Source organism: Melanostigma gelatinosum (genome assembly GCF_949748355.1).
Source record: "Melanostigma gelatinosum genome assembly, chromosome: 11".
Classification (NCBI taxonomy): domain Eukaryota; kingdom Metazoa; phylum Chordata; class Actinopteri; order Perciformes; family Zoarcidae; genus Melanostigma; species Melanostigma gelatinosum.
In genome coordinates, this window is record NC_136644.1 from 15,255,796 (window position 1) to 15,277,219 (window position 21,424).

At 46.1% G+C, this 21,424-nt stretch overlaps 2 protein-coding genes across 2 annotated transcripts; one reads left to right on the top strand and one right to left on the bottom strand.

The window, feature by feature from the left end:
* Positions 1 to 754: 754 nt before the first annotated feature.
* On the top strand, positions 755 to 19,284 carry LOC306784736 (insulin-like growth factor-binding protein 4). The gene is made up of 4 exons (XM_079278843.1): positions 755 to 1,646; positions 14,572 to 14,735; positions 15,917 to 16,042; positions 18,615 to 19,284. The coding sequence occupies exons 1-4, from the start codon at positions 1,289 to 1,291 to the stop codon at positions 18,750 to 18,752; spliced, it is 786 nt and encodes a 261-aa protein (XP_079134969.1). The 5' UTR covers positions 755 to 1,288; the 3' UTR covers positions 18,753 to 19,284.
* LOC306784735 (uncharacterized protein) lies at positions 8,509 to 9,861 on the bottom strand. The gene is made up of 2 exons (XM_079278842.1): positions 8,749 to 9,861; positions 8,509 to 8,600 (listed from the first exon to the last, which is right to left on the bottom strand). The coding sequence occupies exons 1-2, from the start codon at positions 9,841 to 9,843 to the stop codon at positions 8,589 to 8,591; spliced, it is 1,107 nt and encodes a 368-aa protein (XP_079134968.1). The 5' UTR covers positions 9,844 to 9,861; the 3' UTR covers positions 8,509 to 8,588.
* Positions 19,285 to 21,424: the final 2,140 nt, after the last annotated feature.

Genomic DNA, 21,424 nt, shown 5'->3' on the forward strand with positions numbered 1-21,424 from the left:
TTAAAACTTATCTTGCAATCTCACTGGTTGGAGGCTTTTTTAGGACCAGTGGGGGTAGGGCGGCAGCAAGGAGGGGGGGGGGGGGGGGGTTAGGCTGTCCGTTTGCCTTTTATAGCTGCCCATTCCAGTTAGTAGCAAGAGAGAGAGAGAGAGATTTGGGGGAGGACATGATGAGGGGGGGGGGCAACAGCAAAGACTGGACTGACCACTGGACGCACACATATGCAAACACACACATAAACACACACTGATACCTTGTTGAGGGGGCAGGCATGAGGCTGCTTTGTTGTTTGAACAATGATACGACCCCAGAGGCACACGTGTGTGTGTGTTGGGCATTTGGGGGTCAACACCACAATATGTTCTTTGTTTTTTATGGACCCAAATGTCACATCAAATCAATATATCCGAGTAATTGTGACATGAACTAAGTCAGACATAAATGACTGACGAGAACAATAATAGGAGGGTGGAGAGAGAGGACGTAGTGTAATCAGTGTGTGAACAAGTGAGCGGGCGATTCAGCTGTTTTGTCTCCCTGCGTGCACTCAGGATTGAGAAAGGACAAGTGAGTGAGTGTGTATATAAGCTTGTGTGTCTGTCTAAGCGAGCTAGAGAGTAAGACAGAGGGAGAGAGCTTTGGCTTGGCTCTTCTCTGCTGTGCTTTTCAGCTCCTCTCACTGGAGAAAGAGGCGTGTCCATGGACCAGTATAAAGTCCAAGGAGAGCCACTCGGGTTGAGCCATTCTCAGGAGCGAGTCCTTTACACTGCACACCGGCAAGAGGAGGAAACTGCAGCTGTTACTTAAAACGCTGCCTTTTGATGACCTGCTTTGCATTTGGACACTTGTAGACCAGATTTTTTGGTGTTTCATTTAGAGGGCGGGCGAGCCTCCGGACTCAAACTCGAAGAGAGCGCAAGACACACCTGAACACAGTGGTGGATATCTTTCCTGCAACTGTTCATTCCAACATAACAAAAACTAGTTCTTATCACCACTACATTCGCCAGCCGCGCAGATCAAGAGCAGGCTCCAATTTCTGCGCTGTGAAATTGAATCAGAGGAACAGAGAGGCAATACAGCAGAGGCTTAGTATTTCTGCAACTGAAACACTAACCAGCTGAAAATATCAAAGACTATCCTGGACAAACCTCAAACCTCCCTTGTAGGTCTAAGATCTGCTGCTGAAGTAGAAAGTGATCAAAAGCTGCACAACACTCAGAGGAGAGGGAAGCCAAGGGGAGCATATACGCGGGCGAAGGACTGCGTGCAGGTGCCGGGGCTGCCATGGTGCGTGGAGGTGGCGTGGCAGTAGCTCCTTCCTGCTGGGGCCTTTGGGCATTTGGCGCCCTGTCGCTGGTGGCACTGTGCTTGTCGGACCAAGCCATCCGTTGCCCGGTGTGCTCCGAGGAGAGGTTAGCCAGCTGTCGTCTGCCGGATGGCTGTGAGGAGACCGTGCGGGAGCCCGGCTGTGGCTGCTGCCCCACCTGCGCTCTGCCAAAAGGGGCTCACTGTGGTGTCTACTCGCCCCGTTGTGGCACGGGCCTCAGCTGCTTCCCGCCACGTGGCGTGGAGAGGCCACTGCACTCACTGATGCACGGCCAGGGGGTGTGCACCGATGAGAGAGAGGTGGAGGACAACTCAGGTGAGAGCGAAGGGGTCAGAGTCTGTGTGTGAACTTCTTTACACTGGGCACTTTTTTTTCCTTTTAGTAATTGTCAATTATAATTAAGCTCACAGCACCAAAGCATTGACACCAGATCTTTAATCTGCAGATTAGTATGTCAAGATGCTCTCATAGTATGGTGACCATGTCTCTCCAAACCTGGACTGGCATTTCATGTTCCTCTCGCTCTGTGGACCCGAGCAGACCAGAATATTTTTCTGTCTCCGCTCCCTGGGCCTTACCTTAGGCAGGGTCAGAGTTAGGGCTGGGGGGGGGGGGGGGGGGTGACAATGTGCTGCTTGTTTACCCTAATCTCGGCTAAGCCCTGAACCAGAGGGTGGACACACACCAGCTCCTCACGCATGGCCTGATGGGAGAGCGCACACAGTCCCTCTGCTGTCTTGCGGCCGCTCGCTGTGAAAGGGGCCCTGATGTAAGACGCAGAGCAGGCTTCAGAGAGGAGAGCGCTGAGCTGAGGTGGACGTGTGTGCATACTAGTGTGCATGAGGACTCATTCTACTCTATGTATCTGCTGCATGTGTCTGCACTCTTTATAACTGTTTAGCATACAGGTTAGTTACCTGTTTGAGGGAATAGCCACACTAGAATTGTCCTTTCCCAGAAACCCTTGGGTGTGCAATTACCTCGTCACGCCAATGCTAAACTGAGATCCTGCAGGTAGTCGTGTAGTGCAGGCAGTGAATTGAAATGCATTGTGGTGGTACTGGGAATGTGAGAGTCTGAGTGTGTGTGGGGAAGTGAATATGTGTGTGTGTTTGTAATGGGAGGAGGTAATAAAAGCTTCTGTATGAAATGACTGTAATGGAGTGTGGCCAGCCTGGGGCTATTAGAGCTCGCAGTAATTCACTTGGTGCTCTTTCACGGACGCCCCCATTCCTCCTCCTGCTGCTGCAGATGTCGTACTCTTCTTCTACTGCTGATGTCTCTATCACACTCTTTTGGTGTGGCTTCTTGTTCTCCTCGTTATTGTTGCATTCCTCTTGCAAAGAACAAAGTCTGTTTCCACTTTCACACAGGGGGATGTCTAATGCTGGATGTCTTATCTGAAGATCCAGTTCACTGCTTTGACGTTAACTTCTTGTTTGTCTTCCTCTGCTCTCCACAAAGGGAGTGGTGTTGATTTCCATTATGCCATATGAGACAATTGTTATGTGTGTCGCAGTTTTTGCATTTGTTTCAGATTATCAACTAACAGGCCCCACTGAGCCCAGGCTCCAAAATAGTTACTGTTGATGGCAGTTGGCTGTCGGCTAGCGCCAGAACAACAAAGATTTGGATAAACTTAGCCAATATAAAATTCCCAGGACTCTCATCTTCATTGCAGCATCTGCTTCCCCTGGACCCCACCCCCACCCCAACAAGCCTTCGAGCGCATCGCCCACCACGTCAAGCTCCTTCAAGAGGATGAGCTCATCGGCACTCTTGCTGCCAGAGCTGAAATGAGAGCCTTCTGCTCTCTGTGCAGGGCCAGCATAGGTTAGGCAGGCACATAGCATGACTAAATGGAATCAGAAAGAAGAGGAAAGCTTTTCACAGCACGATACAAACGGAGGGCTGTCTTAGCTTGGCCTGGCTCTGTCCATCCATATCAGTTTATCTTTCAGAATATTCATTATTTGGGGGAGTCTCGGGTCCCTTCTCAGGGGATGGACGGCAGTAGATGGAAGATTTTTGGAAAGTTCATACATTTTGTTTTTGGTGTTCTGTAGTCTGAGTGCTGAGTTTTGTTTACCTCCACACTCCTCCTCACCCCTGGAGTCTGTCATAACAAAGTGGGGAAGGTGCTGTCCAATAAATCTCACTGTAAATCAATTATTCTGGGCAGCAGCTCAGAACCGCTGTATAAGAATGTTCTATGTAAACCATGGCAGCAGAGAGACAATCAGAAAGGCGTGGGGGAGAGGCGAGCTCCAGTCACAAGCAGGAGATTTCCTTTGTGGTGCATTCACCGTACTTATGCATTATTAAACAAGGGGGTGCATCTCCTGAATACATGTCTGACACTGCCCCACTCCTAGCAACAGTGAACATGCTAGATAAAAAGGGAAGAGGGTTTTGAAAATCCAAGAGAATTCATGATAAAAAGGACCCTGGGATAGAGGCAGATCTCAGCAGCCCATTAAAGGGAATTTAGGGTGTTTGGGCTAATAGTTACAGCTCCGCATCAACATAATGCAACATAACACTTGTATCACAAAGATTTGTGCTGACATATTTTTGCTACTTCATTTTAAGGCTGACTTTCTTCTAACTACCAATGAAAGAAGTAGCAAAGTAACGGTAATTCATGAAACCAGGCTGGAAAGAATTATGAGCCATTAGTCCATTTTCTTTGGTTCTAAACTGTGTTTTTCTCTCAAAAATGTATCAACCTTAAGGCTAATCTTGAACCAAATTTCCACAGCAACAACACATATTACCTTGCATCTTATGACAAGGTCTGAGTCAGGCTTTAGTGCATCTTAATATCTAATCCTTAGAAAACCCTCTCTATTTCAATACTTGGAATAAATCATCATGCGTGTGTTGGCATCTGTTACTGCATTCCTGCAGAGTCTGCCTTGGTGTCGTATGCAAATGCTTCCCTCTGACAGTGGAACGGATCTTATTTACAAACCGATACAGATGTCAGATATGAAAAGTCCTACACCTACAGGCACCGAAGGAGTTGCATGAATGAAGCTGTCGATGGAGCCAGACTCTGTCCAACTACGCCCCAGTTTACTGTGACGCACACAGTTCTTTATGAAAGCAGCATGCTAACCTAGATTTTCCTCTCTGCTATGAGCGAGGACTCCTCAGTATGTTTTGGGAGTTTTATTTAAGATGTGGACGTATTTGCAGAGTGCTACATCAAGATTTTCCCCAAACCTCTTTCAGCAGATGTCACTTAATGTTGTGTATTTGCTTTCTTTGGGTTGTGCAGCACATTTGTACAGCTGGGGCTCTCGTGCAGGATTAACTGTGATTAGCCCCCTTCTAGTGTTGGGGTTGAGAGATACATAAACAACCCAACATTGCCATGAAACAGGCCTAATCTAAGGAGGACAGTTAATCCTCATAAACTTTCAGATTTCAGACATGAACCCATTCATTCAATAAAAACAATGCAGTAATCTACAAGTCAAAATCTGGATTAATGGTGAATTTTATTGACAATTCTATTTTCTGAGCAGTGGTCATTACTGTTCATCCATAACTTTCATAAAGATTAAATATTGTATCTGTTACGAATATTCATAGCATCCCTTCACTGGCCTGTATAAATACTGCAGTGTTAATCATTTCCTCTCCTGGCAAGACCCTGATTCTGTGCATATATTAAAACAAGAGCAATCCAGTCAAAATTAAGTTCATGATGTAACTCAAAATAGATTGACATAATTCACTGCAGCTGCAGGTTTCTCTCTAGTGCATCAACAAGTGATGGATGGCCAAGATTACCTCAGCTTGCTGTGACAGAATTTACTCACAGATCTGCTGGCAAATAAATCTTGAAAACTGCCTATGGAGTTACGTCACTGAGGTTTAACATGAATATAATACCTCAGTTTAGTTTATGTTGTTGGATAAGTGACACATGTCTTTGAACATGTGTTTATATGAATTGAAAAATAGGATTGCATCCTGAAAACGATGACTCTCAGAGGAGGCAGTGAATGTAGGGGAAACCTCAAACTGCACTCCAGTTTGCCAAACGTGATTTCTTTCCATCATGCAGTGAAATGTTTGATCCAAAAGATTTCTGTCAGGACAAAGAATATTTATTCTGAGGATGATCCATCTGGAAGACTTTCTGCTCTTTCCTTTGTTCATATTGTGACAGCCCCCGGGGTGGACAGGGGGTTTCACGACAACACTGACCAATAAACACAACCAGTCGGCAGATAAACGGTTCAAGTGAGGCTTTTACTGAAGGTAGAGAGTGGAAAGAGGTAGGATAGACACTCAAGCACACAATGTCCGCTTTCCAGAGGGAGGGTCGGTGTCCAATTCCACGGGTCGGTGCACAACGGGTATTCCTCAGACGGTCCAGGGCGCGGGCAGGAGCAGGGTAGTCGTACAGGCAGGGGTCGTGAGCCGGGCGGGTAGTCAGACGTTCCAGGGTGATCCAGGGGTAAGGCAGTCTTTTCCAAGGGGTTCGTTGATCAGGCTACTTCTTCTTCTTCTACTCCTACTCTCTCCTGGTTTCCTGTTTCCTGGGCCCTTTTGTAGTCCCCTCCTCCTCCTCTGATAGGGTGTGGTCGCTCCCTCGTCTCTCCTCCTCAGGTGTTGCTTGTTGGGCTGATGGTGGTTTGGCGCTCTTTTCCATTCCCTGACATGGGGGCTCCGCCTCCATGTCATGCAATATCGTCCCTCTATCACTACCCCTCTGGGGTTGCCCCTCCGGCTGCCACATACCCCCCCCCTTAAATCCGACCTGGGGGGAGGACTGCTCCAGGAACCTAGGGCGTCCCGTCTTGACAGGGCGTCCGCGTTTCCATGAGCGGCCCCGGATCTGTGGACAACAGAGAAAGCATACGGCTGAAGGGATAAAAACCAGCGGGTGACCCTGGCGTTATTGTCTTTCGCTCTAGACATCCATACCAGGGGGGCGTGGTCCGTGACCAGGGTAAAGTGCCGTCCCAGCAGATAGTACTTCAATTCCCCCAGCGCCCATTTGATGGCCAAACATTCCTTCTCGACCGTGGCGTATCTTGTTTCTCTAGGTAATAGTTTTCTGCTTACGTATGTGATGGGGTGCTCCTCTCCATCCCTCAGCTGGGACAGGACGGCACCCACCCCGGTCTCGGAGGCATCCGTCTGTACCACCAACGGTTGGGTAAAGTCCGGGGTCACCAGCACTGGTTCGGAACAAAGGGCTTCCTTCAGCTTCTCGAAGGCGTCCTCGGTCTCTGCCGTCCAGACGATCCGATCTGGCAGCCGGTTTTTGGTTAGGTCCGTCAGGGGCGCTGCAAGGGCAGAGAACTGGGGAACAAAACGTCGGTAGTAGCTAGCTAGCCCAATGAATGCTCGTACCTGTTTCTTTGTGCGGGGGGCGGGGCCACTCCCGGATCGCCTCGACTTTCCCTACCTGGGGCTTGACGCAGCCGCGGCCGATGGTGTACCCCAGGTAGTCAGCTTCCCGGAGGCCGAGGCGACATTTCTTGGGGTTGGCTGTCAGCCCCGCCCCTCGCAGAGCTTTCAGGACTGCTTCCAGTCTTTGGAGGTGAGCCCCCCATTCCTCCCCGTGTACGACGATGTCGTCCAGATAGGCTGCCGCGTATTCTCGATGGGGACGAAGTACCTGGTCCATCAGTCTCTGGTACGTGGGGGGGGCTCCGTGGAGACCGAACGGCAGCCTCTTATAGTGGTACAGGCCCATGGGAGTAGTGAAGGCCGTTTTTTCCCTGTCTTCGGGGGCCACTGCCACTTGCCAGTAGCCTTTAGTCAAGTCGAGGGTGGTTATGTATCTGGCCCTCCCGATGCGCTCTATCATTTCGTCCACCCTGGGCATCGGGTAGGCATCAAATTTTGAGATGGCGTTGAGCTGTCTAAAATCATTGCAGAATCTGACTGAGCCATCTGGTTTCGGAACCAACACTATAGGGCTGCACCACTCGCTAGTCGAGGGTTCGATGATGTCTGCCTCCAGCATACTCTGTACCTCTCGCTCTATCGCCCCCCGGCGGGCTTCGGGGATGCGGTACGGCCTTAGTTTTACCTTCTTCCCGGGCTCGGTGATTATCCGGTGTTGCACCAGTGTGGTGTATCCGGGGTCCGGGGAGAACACGTCTCGGAACCGATCCACCATTTCCCGGACGTCCTGCTTCTGCCGGGGGGTCAACTCTTCTCCCACGGGTACCTCGACTGGCTCTGTTTTTCCTGGGGGTGTAGAGAGAGAGAAACAGAGCATGGCATCCCTACTCACCCATTTCTTGAGAAGGTTAACATGATAAATCTTCGTTGGGTGCCTTCGACCTGGTTGCCTGACTCGGTAGTTTACCGGCCCCAATCTTTCCATCACTTCATACGGTCCCCTCCATCGGGCTAAAAACTTACATTCCGCCGTGGGCACCAGGACCAACACCCGATCCCCTGGGTTAAACACTCGGGGTTGTGTTCCCCGGTTGTACACGCGGGCTTGGGCCGCCTGTGCCTCGGCCATGTGTTCTCGGACTATGGGCCAGAGTGATGCCATCCTCACCCTCATCTCCTCGACGTGGTCCACCATGGTGCGGTAGGGGGAGGGTTGGTGTTCCCAGGCTTCCTTGGCCAGGTCGAGTAGTCCCCGGGGTCGGCGACCGTACAGGAGCTCGAAGGGTGAGAATCCTGTAGACGCCTGGGGCACCTCTCTGATGGAGAACATAAGGAATGGCAGCAGTTGGTCCCAATTCTTACCGTCCTGGTCCATGGTCTTTTTCAGCATTTTTTTTAGTGTCTGGTTGAATCTCTCTACTAGGCCGTCCGTTTGGGGGTGATACACCGACGTCCTCAGTTGTGTCACCTTCAGCATGCCACACAGGTCCTTCATGATCCTAGACATGAACGGGGTCCCTTGGTCGGTGAGAATCTCCTCCGGTATTCCGACCCTGGAAAACAACATCACCAGCTCCCTGGCTATGCCCTTGGTGGCCATAGAGCGTAGGGGGATGGCTTCGGGATACCGGGTGGCGTAATCAACAATAACCAGGATGTACCTGTGTCCCCTGTTGGTCTTGGGTAGTGGCCCCACTAGGTCCATCCCGATCCTGCTGAAGGGGACGGTGATGATCGGCAGGGGCACCAGCGGGTTTCTGTGATGGGGTTGTGGGGCCACTTGTTGACATTCGGGGCAGCTCCGGCAGTAATCTTCGACGGCCTTTTTTATTCCGGGCCAGTGGAACCTGGCCCTCACCCTTTCCAGGGTTTTCTCCACTCCTAGATGGGCACCTAGGAGATGGGAGTGGGCTAACTGTAGGACAGAGGGTATAAAAGGCCGTGGCACCAGTAACAACCTGAGGGGGGCCCCGTCCCTCATTACTACCTGGTATAGGAGCCCGTTATATATGGAAAAATGTGTGGGAGGGAGGTCTCTTACCCCGTCCAGTGGTCGTCCGTCTACGGCGGCCACCTGCCGAAGGGCGTTGGCTAGGTTGGGGTCCTCCAACTGGGCCGTCCCAAACCTCCCTGTGAGGGGCCCGGGTAAGATGGGCTCCTCCGGGTCCTGGGGAAACAGCCCGGCCAGCTCCTCTTCGTCGAGGGAGGGGGTATCTGCTTCCTCGGGGATGGGCGGCGCCTCTCCTTCGGGCTCACTGGGGCTGGAGGGTCCGTCGTTCTCGATGGCTGTGGCATAGACGTCATCGGGGTTGGGTTGGGTGGCCTCCACCAACGCCCGGGCCACGGCACTGGCGACTCCTTCCGATAGGGGATCGGTGGAGATCTCCTCCCCCAGCCCACAGATGGCTTTTTTTTTGTACTTTCGGGGAGGGGTCGTACCTGGTTTCACCACCAGGCTGCGCCAAAGCTCCTGGAACACGGGCAGGTCTCGGCCGACGAGCACCTCTACGGGGAGTCCTTCCACGACTCCTGCAGTGCCGATGTATCTACCCCTTGTCGTGTAGATCTCTAGGGCGGTGGTGGGGTATTCGCGGGTCTCCCCATGGATGCACGTGACCGCTCGGGTGCCTGTTAGGAGCGGGTACTGAGCATACGTGGGTCTCACCAATGTAATGGCGCTCCCGGAGTCCACCATCGCTGAGGCGTCGCGGCCGTTGACTTTGACAGGGGTGAGGGGCATGTGGTCCTCGTGAGTGGCCCAGCATCCGGTAATCAAGCCGCATGGGCGACTCCCCTCACTGGCCGTGGGCATGGGTGCGTCCTGGCGGTGAGGGCATTCCCAGGCGATGTGCCCGATCTCGCCGCAGTTGTAGCACCTCCTCTCTTCCTGTCCAAACGCCGGCCGACGTCGGGGAAAGCCTGGGGGGAAGGAGGGAGACACATATTTATTTTCCTCAGTTTTAATTTTTCCTTTGCGGGTGGGCCCCTCTAATGTCTGGTTTCTTCCCCCACGCACTAAAGCTTGTGCTGCTTGGTAACCCTCCATTATTTCCACCAGGTCCTCGATGTTGCGGGGGTTTCTCTGGCCTGCCAATTTTTTTGCCTCATACGGGAGTGATCTGATGTATTTGTCCATGACCACGCGATCGGTGGGCGACACCTCTGTTGGCTCTGCGTGTAGCCAGGCCGTCGTAATCCTTTTGATCTCATGCATCTGGGCTCGCGGAGAAAGTGAGGCGTCATATGACCATTCATGAAATCGCTGTGCCTTTAAGAACAGCGTGACCCCGCATCGCTGTAACGCTTCCGCTTTCAAAACCCGGAAGTCAACTTTTCCAGCGCGCTCTAAGTCCTGATACGTTACTTGCGTTTCATTGATCAAAAAGGGGGCTATTAACTCTGCCCAGTGCTCTTCGGGCCATTTTTCCCGGAGTGCCGTTGTCTGGAATATTTGAAAAAAAACTTCAACATCGTCAGCTGCCGTTTGTTTGAGCATGAAGCGCGCTGGATTGGCTTTCTCCACGGTATGTTGCTCCTGTTGGTTTTGTAACATGCCCTTGATTTCGCTTTGCATGGCATCCGCGCGTTCTGTTTGCAATTCCATATATTTCTCCATTTGTATTTGCTGTTGGTATTGTTGTTGCTGCTGGGATTGGAGGATTTGCATTTGTACTTGCATGGCTTGTTCGTGGCGCTTTTGGGTTTCTTGGTTGCTAGCGATTAGCCCCGCTAGCAGCTCTTGAAATGGCACCGGGGTGGCCATGCTTACTGGGTCGGTTGGTCTATCGGTCAGCGTTGCCAGAACCGGGTTGTGCCCACATTCTCCACCAAATTGTGACAGCCCCCGGGGTGGACAGGGGGTTTCACGACAACACTGACCAATAAACACAACCAGTCGGCAGATAAACGGTTCAAGTGAGGCTTTTACTGAAGGTAGAGAGTGGAAAGAGGTAGGATAGACACTCAAGCACACAATGTCCGCTTTCCAGAGGGAGGGTCGGTGTCCAATTCCACGGGTCGGTGCACAACGGGTATTCCTCAGACGGTCCAGGGCGCGGGCAGGAGCAGGGTAGTCGTACAGGCAGGGGTCGTGAGCCGGGCGGGTAGTCAGACGTTCCAGGGTGATCCAGGGGTAAGGCAGTCTTTTCCAAGGGGTTCGTTGATCAGGCTACTTCTTCTTCTTCTACTCCTACTCTCTCCTGGTTTCCTGTTTCCTGGGCCCTTTTGTAGTCCCCTCCTCCTCCTCTGATAGGGTGTGGTCGCTCCCTCGTCTCTCCTCCTCAGGTGTTGCTTGTTGGGCTGATGGTGGTTTGGCGCTCTTTTCCATTCCCTGACATGGGGGCTCCGCCTCCATGTCATGCAATATCGTCCCTCTATCACTACCCCTCTGGGGTTGCCCCTCCGGCTGCCACAATATTTTGTTTCTCTCTTGATTGGGGCTGTTAAAGATTCTCTATATTCAGAGCATTAATATAGCAGCAAACAGCTATTTTCTATGTAAAAGATTGTGTTGAAGATTTAATCAAACAGGACAGCAAACTGCTGACTGCTCTGCTCTCTTTTAATCCAAACTCACAAACATGTCCTACCTCGTACATGTCTGTTTCATCATCAGATGAATAGTAAGTGGCCAAAGCAGCATCAGACAGTACGGCCGCAGCAGCAGGTTTCAGTTACACAAATGCTGCCTTTGTGATTCAGTGTTGATTTAAGGAGATTTAACTTCATTTCACATCTTTCCTTGGACAAATGACACTTTTCCAAAATTTCCATTGGCCTTCTCATTTTGGTCGTCTTTAACAGTGTTCTCACAAGTGCACTAGACACGAACGATGATGATTAACGGATTCAAATAAATCTCCTGCCTGGAAACTAGGATCAAGTATTGAGAGAAAATAATAGTTTTTTGGTAGCCTAAGTGACCTTTGAGCTGCTGCCCAAAACTGCTGAAAAGACGCTTATTAAAGTGTTACAAAACGTTTTGGAGTAGCCTCCCCAAAGAGTCATACTTTTTCAGGAGATTAGTTTGTGTCAATATTGTATAATTTATTCTAACTGGTGTCAAGGAAAGTTACAACATGAAATTCCCATTTCAAGCCACACTAGGCAAGTTGTGTTTTGCATTTTGTTAAAATCAGGCTAATCCCCATGTCTGTAATCAATAAGGCGGCAGAACAGAAATGACCCTGGCTAAGGCACAGAACTCAGTAATGGAGTTGACGCCTGGGCAGTTGGGATGGATTAAATGCAGAAGACAAATAGCATATATAAGAGTTCAATTTAAGTTAAATTTAAGATCTCAACAATACTGATTTCACCATTGCGCTACAATTTATTTTCTGTTTCTTTTCTATTTTGACATTTTAGACTAAAGTAGCTTTACTGCCCACTGAAGTTAAATGTTTTCAGCGTGTTTTGTCAGAAAAGTGCTATGACGCTCGGACTGCATCAAATGTAACTTTTATTACATTTGAACCTTGATTAAAAAATGTCATTCTGTAGAGCCATACCTAACCAAATATTCACCTGCAACCAAACCCAAGAGTGATGTCACCGTGTACTGACGCACCTTGAAGCACAGTCTTACATCATTGCGGCGAATTGTGGCGCTAAACCACTAGAGGTCAGAAAAAGCAAATTACGTGAGTATTTTAAAGAATTGTCATCAATATATGAACTGAGTGGGACATTTTACAGTTGGAAAGCATGCCCGTCAGTATTCTTACATACGCTCTCCAATTTATTGTTACTCTATAACAAATGTCAATACAGATGTATCTGTGACAAGAATATATTTGCTGATACTTCAGTCAGGCTCTATGCCCTGTAACTCAGCAGTTCCTCTTACTGTTTTCAAACTTAAATGTAAAGGCTTATCTATCTACCTGCACCCTGTAGCAATACTTAGTGTGTCTTAAACAAAGCACAAATGAAGATGTTGTTTTGTAATGTTATTTGTTATTTTTAAATGGCTGCATCTCAGGCGTTTGTACAAATGTCTCACATAGCGGAGACTCGTTTGACTCAGACCCAATATCTGAGCGAGTGGAAGTATAAACCATAGGAAAGCACTCTGCCAATCCTACTGAGCAAAACTAAATATTTATTTGAGGAGGATATTTGTCTCTGAGGTTTACAAGTTCAGCCTTAAAGCCACAAACAGTGGAATTTGAAATCTGATGACCCCTTTAATTCCTCATACCACTGTACATATAAACAGAACATTTGGCATGGACTTGTAATAATGTAGATTCAATTATGTATTCGCAAATAACTTGTAAAGTGATGTTTCCCGAACCAGAAAATGTGTTGATCTGCTCTCTCTATCCCATAATGAATGATGCTCACACGGCTGGTGGCCTGAATGATGAATACATTTGCAAGTGCGGCAGCTGATATGTGACAACAAATATTTAACTATGAACTTGATTGAGCAACAATGATTATATGTTTACTCCTGATCTGTCTTTATGTTTGCTGTGCACATGTGTATCAGCTCTAGGGATGACAATGCAACGTAACAATTATGTTTTTAAAAGCCAAGAGCTGCTCAATTGAAACCACACAGAGAAGTTGCAACTTCCTCCATAGAAAACAGCAGTGGTAGCAAACAGGACATGCCACCCCTGACCCACTTCTAAATCACTTTGGCTCGCCCTACGAAAAGTATCGGAAAAGTGTGAACTAGCAAAAAGGGGTGAACGAACAACTTGGAACAAAGGAAACAGCTGAAACCCTGTTTGCTCGTGGGGAAGAAAATGCTGATGAGCAAGCCTTTAGTGCAAAAAGATTAAAAACAGCCAAGAGACACTTCTCCCCCAGACAAACCAAGCGAAGAAAGATGACTCTCTATGAAGTTCAGAGAAACATGGTCACCTTCCAACTCCTGTTGCCAAGTTGTAAAAAAACAACAAAACAACTCACAAACTAGTACCAGAAAGAAACGCTGACTGGTTTGGATTGTGTGTATGTGTCCTTCATGCATTGTAGACCTGAGAAAGGCTGCACATTGCACAAGATAGAGGAGGCTATACTGAGCCACTTTCATTGTCTCTTTGCCAACAGCAATTAACTGAATGCCTGGCAGTGACCTTGGATATTAACCAGAGCTCGGATCTGGTTCAGACCGTGAACAGCTTCAAAATGGTAAAACTGCAGTGCTTTGACTCTGGTGCCAATCTGTAAAATGCCATGGGTTATGAGCAGAAAGCTCTGCCAAGTTTTACAAGCCACAGGTGAAAAGCTGCATGCATGTGCACACAGAGAGGCACGCACAACCTTTATCCTTCATTTTGCCCATCTTGTGCCCCCCAGGCCACCAACCACCTCACACACAGTTGTGCCCACTCGTGACAGTGCAAATACCCTCTAACAACCTCCATCTGGCACAGACCAAGGTTGTTGTGGAGTGGTGGAGAATGAAAAGGGAGGGGGGCATTTCCTGAGGAAGCAGCTGGCTGCCTGCCGGACCACAGCACTCCAGCGATCGTTTAAATAGCCTCCGAGCTCGTGGCACAGCTGTGGTGCGGTGGTTGAGTACCAGAGCAAGAGCCAAGATACAGATTACCCCCCAGAGCGGAAATACGGCTCTGTGTCCTTGATGGTTAACCTGACCTTATTTTTAGCCTACATCTCTACATGCTCAGCTGTATGGGATGTTATGTAGAAGGACAAGGGGGAAAGGCAGAACAGCTCCTGCTCTGACACCCAAGCTAATCGTTAAAATAATGGATGCTGCCCTAAATTATGCTCGTATTAAAACGTGATATTAAATGCAAATGTGTTTGACTAACTGTTTATGCAATGCTCGATGTGTCCTTCTTGTTGGATTTAAGGAACTAAAGTATTATTCCTTGTCCTTCAGCAATGGACAGGCAGGATGAGATCATTCCCGACCACCCAAACAACAGCAATATCCGGTGCAGTCCACAGGACAAGCGTTGCATACAGAAGACCCTGGCGAGACATCCTCCAAAATCCACAAATCAGAGAAGCAACACTGCCAGGGAGGAGACCAAGGCAGCGCTGGTGAGAGAAACCGACCTTCTGACATCTTATCAGTTTCACGGAAAACAAAAAACCCCAAGCAATCCCCTCTGCAGCACATGCCTCGGCCCCAGCAGGTGTTTTAGATTAAGGCTTTTTGGTTCCAAAGCCACAAGCTTAACTGTCAGGTTGTAAATGTACAAATTAGTTATTTACAGACCATAACATTGAATTGCAGTCTTGCGAAATAAAGTACAGGTGCACATTGACATCAACATGGCAAGGGCAGGATCCTAAAGTCCCCATTAAACTGTAACAGGCTGGGTGTACCACATTTTAGTACATTCATTTACCACAGAAATGTGTAGCATGAATGCACAGTAATACCACCGTCTCCCACGTATAGAATGTTTTATGTTTTTAAAGACTTTCTGTTGGAGATTGATTAAAAGAATCTGCCAGAATGATGCATTCACATGGAGTCAATACTTGGCTCGTAAATTCAACGAGGCTCACTCTTAGCACTATTTGCAAATACATCTAAATGCCAGAACAATGTAAGAAAATGTATTTGGGTCAAATCAAAACATCTGTTTCGCTGTTGCCTCACTAAAGCACTTAGACTTTGATTTCAATAAATAAATCATGATTGCAAAATTAAAGTTGGCCTGCTCTGAATTTTTCTGGAATTGTTTTTAAGATCTGGCCAGAATTTTGGTTAAATCAATAAAAATGTAACTAAAATTGTCATAAGAATGTGAAAAAGTAAGTTTATATACATACCGGTAGTTTTGTATATACACTTTCTGCAAGGACGGTTGCACAGACATCAACTGACGCGGCTTCGTAAAGAGGAAACATTTAGATCTTCTATACTCGTTGCTCCTTGAGACAAACCAACATTCTCCCCAAAGTGTCTTTGCCAATCCGCGTAAAGACAATGTTTGATGTGCACGTACAGGTGAAAACCTGCCGCACTGAACCCCCGCAAAGGGCCATGTCTGATGGAGTGACGTCACTTTGGCCGCGCGGACACTCACTCACTTAACTTATAGTGGTCGATGTTTTTATTTGACCTCGTAACTTTCTTCTGAAAATCGGAGATAATAATTTTGCATTTGTTTAGAAACAGCCATTTGTTTTTTGCACCACTGTAAATGTCTACACACAAATCTACATCTGGAACGCTGCTGATGTCAAATGAAAAATGATTTCTCCTCCAGGCTCCATGTCGTGCTGAGCTACAGAGAGCGCTGGACAGACTGGCGTCAAACAGCCGCACACATGATGATCTCTTCACCATCCCCATACCCAACTGTGACAAGAACGGAGATTTCCACCCTAAACAGGTGTGGGAATTCAAGCACACACTCGTTATGAGCTTTATTGAATTACTGAGTAGACCACTATTTGGCCATGTGCAGTGGTGATCTATTAGTCTCTATTATTAAGCCAATTCAAATAAACATGCCTATCTTTATACTTCAAACAGCTCCTTTCAAACCAGCAATCTGTGGGCAAAAACACAAAACAGGCCTTGCAGCCGATGAAACATTGTCATTTACTACTTCAAGATCAACACAAAAGTGTCTCCAAGCAGACAGTCGTGGTAATGCCATGTCCTTATTTTTCTAAGCTCACAAAAGCAATTTTTTTTGTCCAGGAACAAGTAGAGAAAAAGTACAAAATAACCCTATAAACTTTTTATTACTTTTTTAAAGTTTGCAAAAGGAAACTCATGCTCTCAGCTGTAAATTTGACAATTGAATTACTTGTGATCTGGGTGTAGTCTGTTTTTATACATATATTCTCTAACCTCTTACCTAGTGCTCAGTTTTATATAAACCTGCATTCATTGATTATTGAGGGCTGCACAACAAGCTGTAAACACAACACAAACACTAATTATCACCTTAACCAAACATGTTCACAAGTAATTGCCTATTAAGACATCCAGCAGAGACGGAGCAACATTAGAGACCAAGTCACTCCTCAAGTATTTGAGCTAGAGTACAAGGCCAGTCTCAATTCTTTCAACTACGGTCCAAGTCAAGTCTCAAGTCTTTGAACTAGAGACCAAGTCAAGTCTTAAGTCTGAGCTACAGTAGAGACCAAGTCAAGTCGAAGTCCTTGAGCTACAGTCTAAGTCAAGTCTTAAGTATTTGAGTTACAGTAGAGGCCAAGTCAAGTCTCAGGTCTCAAGTCTCTATATAGTGCACTTTGTCATTTTGCTTCAAAACTTACTTAAGAAATTGGAAAAAAATAACTTAAAGAGAATTACAATAAATTTGCAACAAGAGTTAAACAGTGTGTGTTAAGTGGTTTCACCTAAACCGTTAACGATAATCACTTTATTGCTGTGATGGATGAAATTAGCTTTTGGATGCAGTTACTTGTTTTGTTAATCTGTCTTTGCAAGATTGGGCAACTATGCAGATAAGGGTGAGAGAATCAGAGAACACGAAAACACAGATAAGACTGCTGTGACTTGTGTATGCAATCAAAGCAGCAGACACAGAGTGAGAGATAGAAAAGAGAGCTCTGCTAAGGCACCAGTCATCAAGAGTCTGAGTTATGTTGATTGTGTAACATGATTAAAGTATCTCTGTCTGCTCAGAATCACAGGCATCTGTTTACTGTTTAACTAAAACCGCACTGTGATAAAACCCTATTGGGAAGTAAAGCACAGGTCATGAGGGAAAACTGGCAATCATTTCATGGCAGGGTTGCTCTGACATTGTTAACTGGTATTAGGTGCTTATTGACACAGTACATCAACTCCAGAAAAAGTACAAGATAACCCTATAAACCTTTTATTACTTTTTTAAAGTTTGCAAAAGGAATCTCATGCACCCAGCTGTAAATCTGATAATTGAATTACTTGTGATCTGGGCGTAGTCTGTTTTTATACATATATTCATGTGTGTGCGTGTGTGTGTGTGTATATATATATATAAATAAACAGGATCAGACATACAGTCGTTTGAAAACATCTCATTGAAAGCATCTTTAAAAGCTGCAGGTCTGATGTTATCTCAGCGGAATATGGCCCTGCCAACAGAGCATCAACTGCTCTTCAAGATAATAGTCTGGAACCTCTTACCTAGGGCTCAGTTTTATATAAACCTGCATTCATTGATTATTGAGGGCTGCACAACAAGCTGTAAACACAAACACTAATTATCACCTGAACCAAACATGTTCACAAGTAATTGCCTATTAAGACATCCAGCAGAGACAGAGCAACATTAGAGACCAAGTCACTCCTCAAGTATTTGAGCTACAGCAGAGACCAAGTCAAGTCTCAAGTCTTTAAACTAGAGTCCAAGTCAAGTCTCAAATCTTTAAACTAGAGTCCAAGTCAAGTCTCAAATCTTTAAACTAGAGTCCAAGTCAAGTCTCAAGTCTTTAAACTAGAGTCCAAGTCAAGTCTCAAAACTTTGAGCTACAATAGAGACCAAGCCAAGTCTCAAGTCTTTGAGCTGGAGTCCAAGTCAAGTGTCACATCTTTGAGCAAGAGCAGAGTGCGACTGAAATCAACTTGAGTCCAAGTCCCCATCTGTGCAGTGTTCACCAGCTAGTAGCCAACATTGTTAGCATACCATTTGGTGCTGGACAGGTAGTGTACAGTGGGCTTTTAAAACCATTGTATATACTGATGAGAATCATGAGAGTGAACAGTAAAACCACAATACTGATTTATAAAATGCCATAAAGCCCAGTGAAGCTTATGAGAACTGCAGAGTCATATGATGAGTGTCTGTGTGTTTGTTATTAAGAGCAACAATGTTCACGTTACTCAAAGTACTTTATTCCATTGTTAATACAAAAACATTTATTACAGCAACTTTAATATTTGAACCTGTAGCTGAAGAAGCTGCTATATGTGACGAGAGTATTATATTTCTTTTCTGGCCACAGTGTCATCCCGCACGTGACGGACTGCGGGGAAAGTGCTGGTGTGTGGATCAGAAGACGGGCATGAGGCTGCCAGGCCCACTGGAGCTTCGAGGGGATCTGGACTGCCACCAGTTAATGACTGCTACCCTGAGAGATTGAAGAGTGGAGAAGCAGTGAGGGTGCAGTACCAGCTGAATTCTACTGGCGTTTATTAGTAGAACTACACGAGGAAAGGACTTTGCTCTAAAGCCTCACTTCACCTGAGGCCAACGGTACTTGAGCCTGTGCAACAAAGAGGAAACCAATGATTTGAGTTCTTTTGCTATTTTGTTTCTGTGTGTGAGAGTATGCGTGTCTTTTGAGCACTTGTTGTGTATTGTTTCTACTATGTGAACTTAAGACCGTTAAGTCTTGAGACACATGTGCTTTAAAGTTACAGGTGGCAGAAAATAACCTTCCACAGATAACAGTCGTAATTGTGACTGTTGTTAGAGAGCAAAATGTGTTGTTTTCCTGAGTCTAACAATAGGGTTTTCTTGAAAAGTATGAAAATGCATCAACATACCAGATAATCAGACCTCAACTACAACAGGGTCTGTTAACATTTGTTTTAATCTCTCTGGAGCACTAGACCAGTTAGAATTATTGCATTAGGACTATCCAGAAATATTAATTAAAGGATTGCAGACTAGTTTTTCACACAATTTGCGGAATTGGTTGTAACATATGGCTCTTATTCTACTGCCCTTTATGTCTTAAACCCCACCCATCTGGTCAGAAGGTCAAAACAAAGCACAAAAAGTCTTTGCAAACAGAAAGTCTAGTTCAGCGACGACACAAGAGTAGCAATAAAAGATGGGATGAGAACAGATAAAATGAAAAAAGAAACGGGAAACAAAGGAATGCAACAAACCCCTGCTATGAGTTACCAAATGATAAGCCATAGCTTTTCACAACATCAAGACCAAAGTGAAAAGGGATTTAGTTTGAACAACTGTATCTCTGAAAGGCCAGAATGGATGTGCTTCATCTCCCGGTGGTTAACTCTGCTTGCTCTCTTTGCCGAAGAGCTCTCTCTAGCATCGAGCTCCAGAGGGACTTGCAGCATAGCGGGGCTAGAAACTCTGTACACTGCTGATAGGATAATCTCATTTCTCCAGCTGGTGCTAAAATGCCAGTGTGTCTTTCATGTTTGGATGAATACGCTTCAACATACAGGATTTCTCTCCAAACAGACTGCTTGGCAGAACTTTGGTGGTGCTATATGCTGATTGTGCCAAAATACAAAACAAAATTAAAAATTGTTGGGCATTTTTTAGGATTGTAACAGAAAACTGGGACTTTGAGGAAGTGGAGCAATTAGCATCAGCAAGTGCGAGGAAACACCTAAATGTGTGACCACCTGCACTATTGGAAAAGGCTGCTTTCAATGTGTGTTTTGAATGTTATTGTTAAAATATGAAAGAAACATCCAACCTTGGTGCTGCACTATCACTGCAGCTACAACCGGCTGATTTGTTCATTGGCCAGTGCTGTAAATTGCAGATGTGATGTGTCTCAAATATACAAGCAGAGTGTCATACGTTTGAATGATTAAGCTCCTAGCAGCATAGCAACTCCTACTTAACATAAAGCTTTGGATGGAGGAGGTGCAGCAGTAAAGATAGCATAATGATTATGTGGAAACCAGAATTTCCTCTTTTAATTTGACAACACTAGTGTTCAGCGTTCATGTCGTCTGTAGGGCATCCCACTAATAAGTAAAGGAGTGTTTTACCAGTGCAAATGACGTAGCTACTCATCAAATATTTTAGATACTGTAGGCAAGACTGGCAATATTCTTATAACAGTTTGATTGTAAAGCATTGTGAGCAGAGCAGCAGGTTTAAGCTAGTGGTGGTGTTTGGACAGCCTGCTCTATCTGTTCCATGGGAGACTTTGGTTATAAATGACTCAAGCACAAATTCATCTTGTGTGGATATAGAGGGCCAGTATTAGTGTTGCTGTACCATGCAGAACAGCATCAATGTCAACCTAACAAATCATTGGTGTGTAGATTACAGTGTAGTAATGTCAGATAACAAAAGAGATTATAACGAGACAGCTACTCTCACACAGTTCTGATTCTTTCTGTCTCCACACACTGATATTACATCCGGTGAGCTTTAAATAGAACTATTAGAGCACAACACTCTGAAGGGAGGTCCATTCAGCTCCACACAGTTGTTAAAAAGTGCCATGAAAACTATTACTGTTATCATTATTCTAATGCATTTTTGCACATTTTTTCATATTCAATTCGGTCCAACTCCCCCCCCCCCCCCCGAAAATGCAGAAGTATATGCATATATAAATAGTAGTGAGTGAGAAAGGTAAACTCCTCTAATTGTGGTGCTATTCTCATTCGGTTATCGTGCGAGGGAGAAAAACATAAAACCTTCAGCTGCGAAATGTAGTTGCTCTCACCCAGTAATCTCAACACAGCAAAGTGAGGACAGTTAGATACTGTATGGGCCAGCCCAATCCCAAAATCAACATCAGACTGAGGATTTCTTTAACGTATCTTCAGTGCATCTTGAAGCTTCATGAAGGTGACATTTTGTAACAATCTTTCTACTATTTTTAAACTTAAGAACTTGAATGTTGTGTTTTTAGTGCACTTTGTCTTCTATCATTTTGCTTCAAAGCTCACTTAAGAAATTGGAAAAAAATAACTTAAAGAGAATTACAATTAATTTGCAATAGATTCACATCCTAGATGTTTATTCATTACAAACTAAACTAATATAAATGATCTAAGGAAAGAAAACTACATACTCCATACAAGAAAA

Excerpts from the sequence above, each read along its gene's own strand:
- LOC306784736 (XM_079278843.1), top strand. The coding sequence starts at position 1,289 with ATGGTGCGTGGAGGTGGCGTGGCAGTAGCTCCTTCCTGCTGGGGCCTT. Across the intron at positions 1,647-14,571 it reads AGAGGTGGAGGACAACTCAG|CAATGGACAGGCAGGATGAG; the intron begins GTGAGAGCGAAG and ends CTTGTCCTTCAG. Across the intron at positions 14,736-15,916 it reads AGGAGACCAAGGCAGCGCTG|GCTCCATGTCGTGCTGAGCT; the intron begins GTGAGAGAAACC and ends TTTCTCCTCCAG.
- LOC306784735 (XM_079278842.1), bottom strand. The coding sequence starts at position 9,843 with ATGGACAAATACATCAGATCACTCCCGTATGAGGCAAAAAAATTGGCA.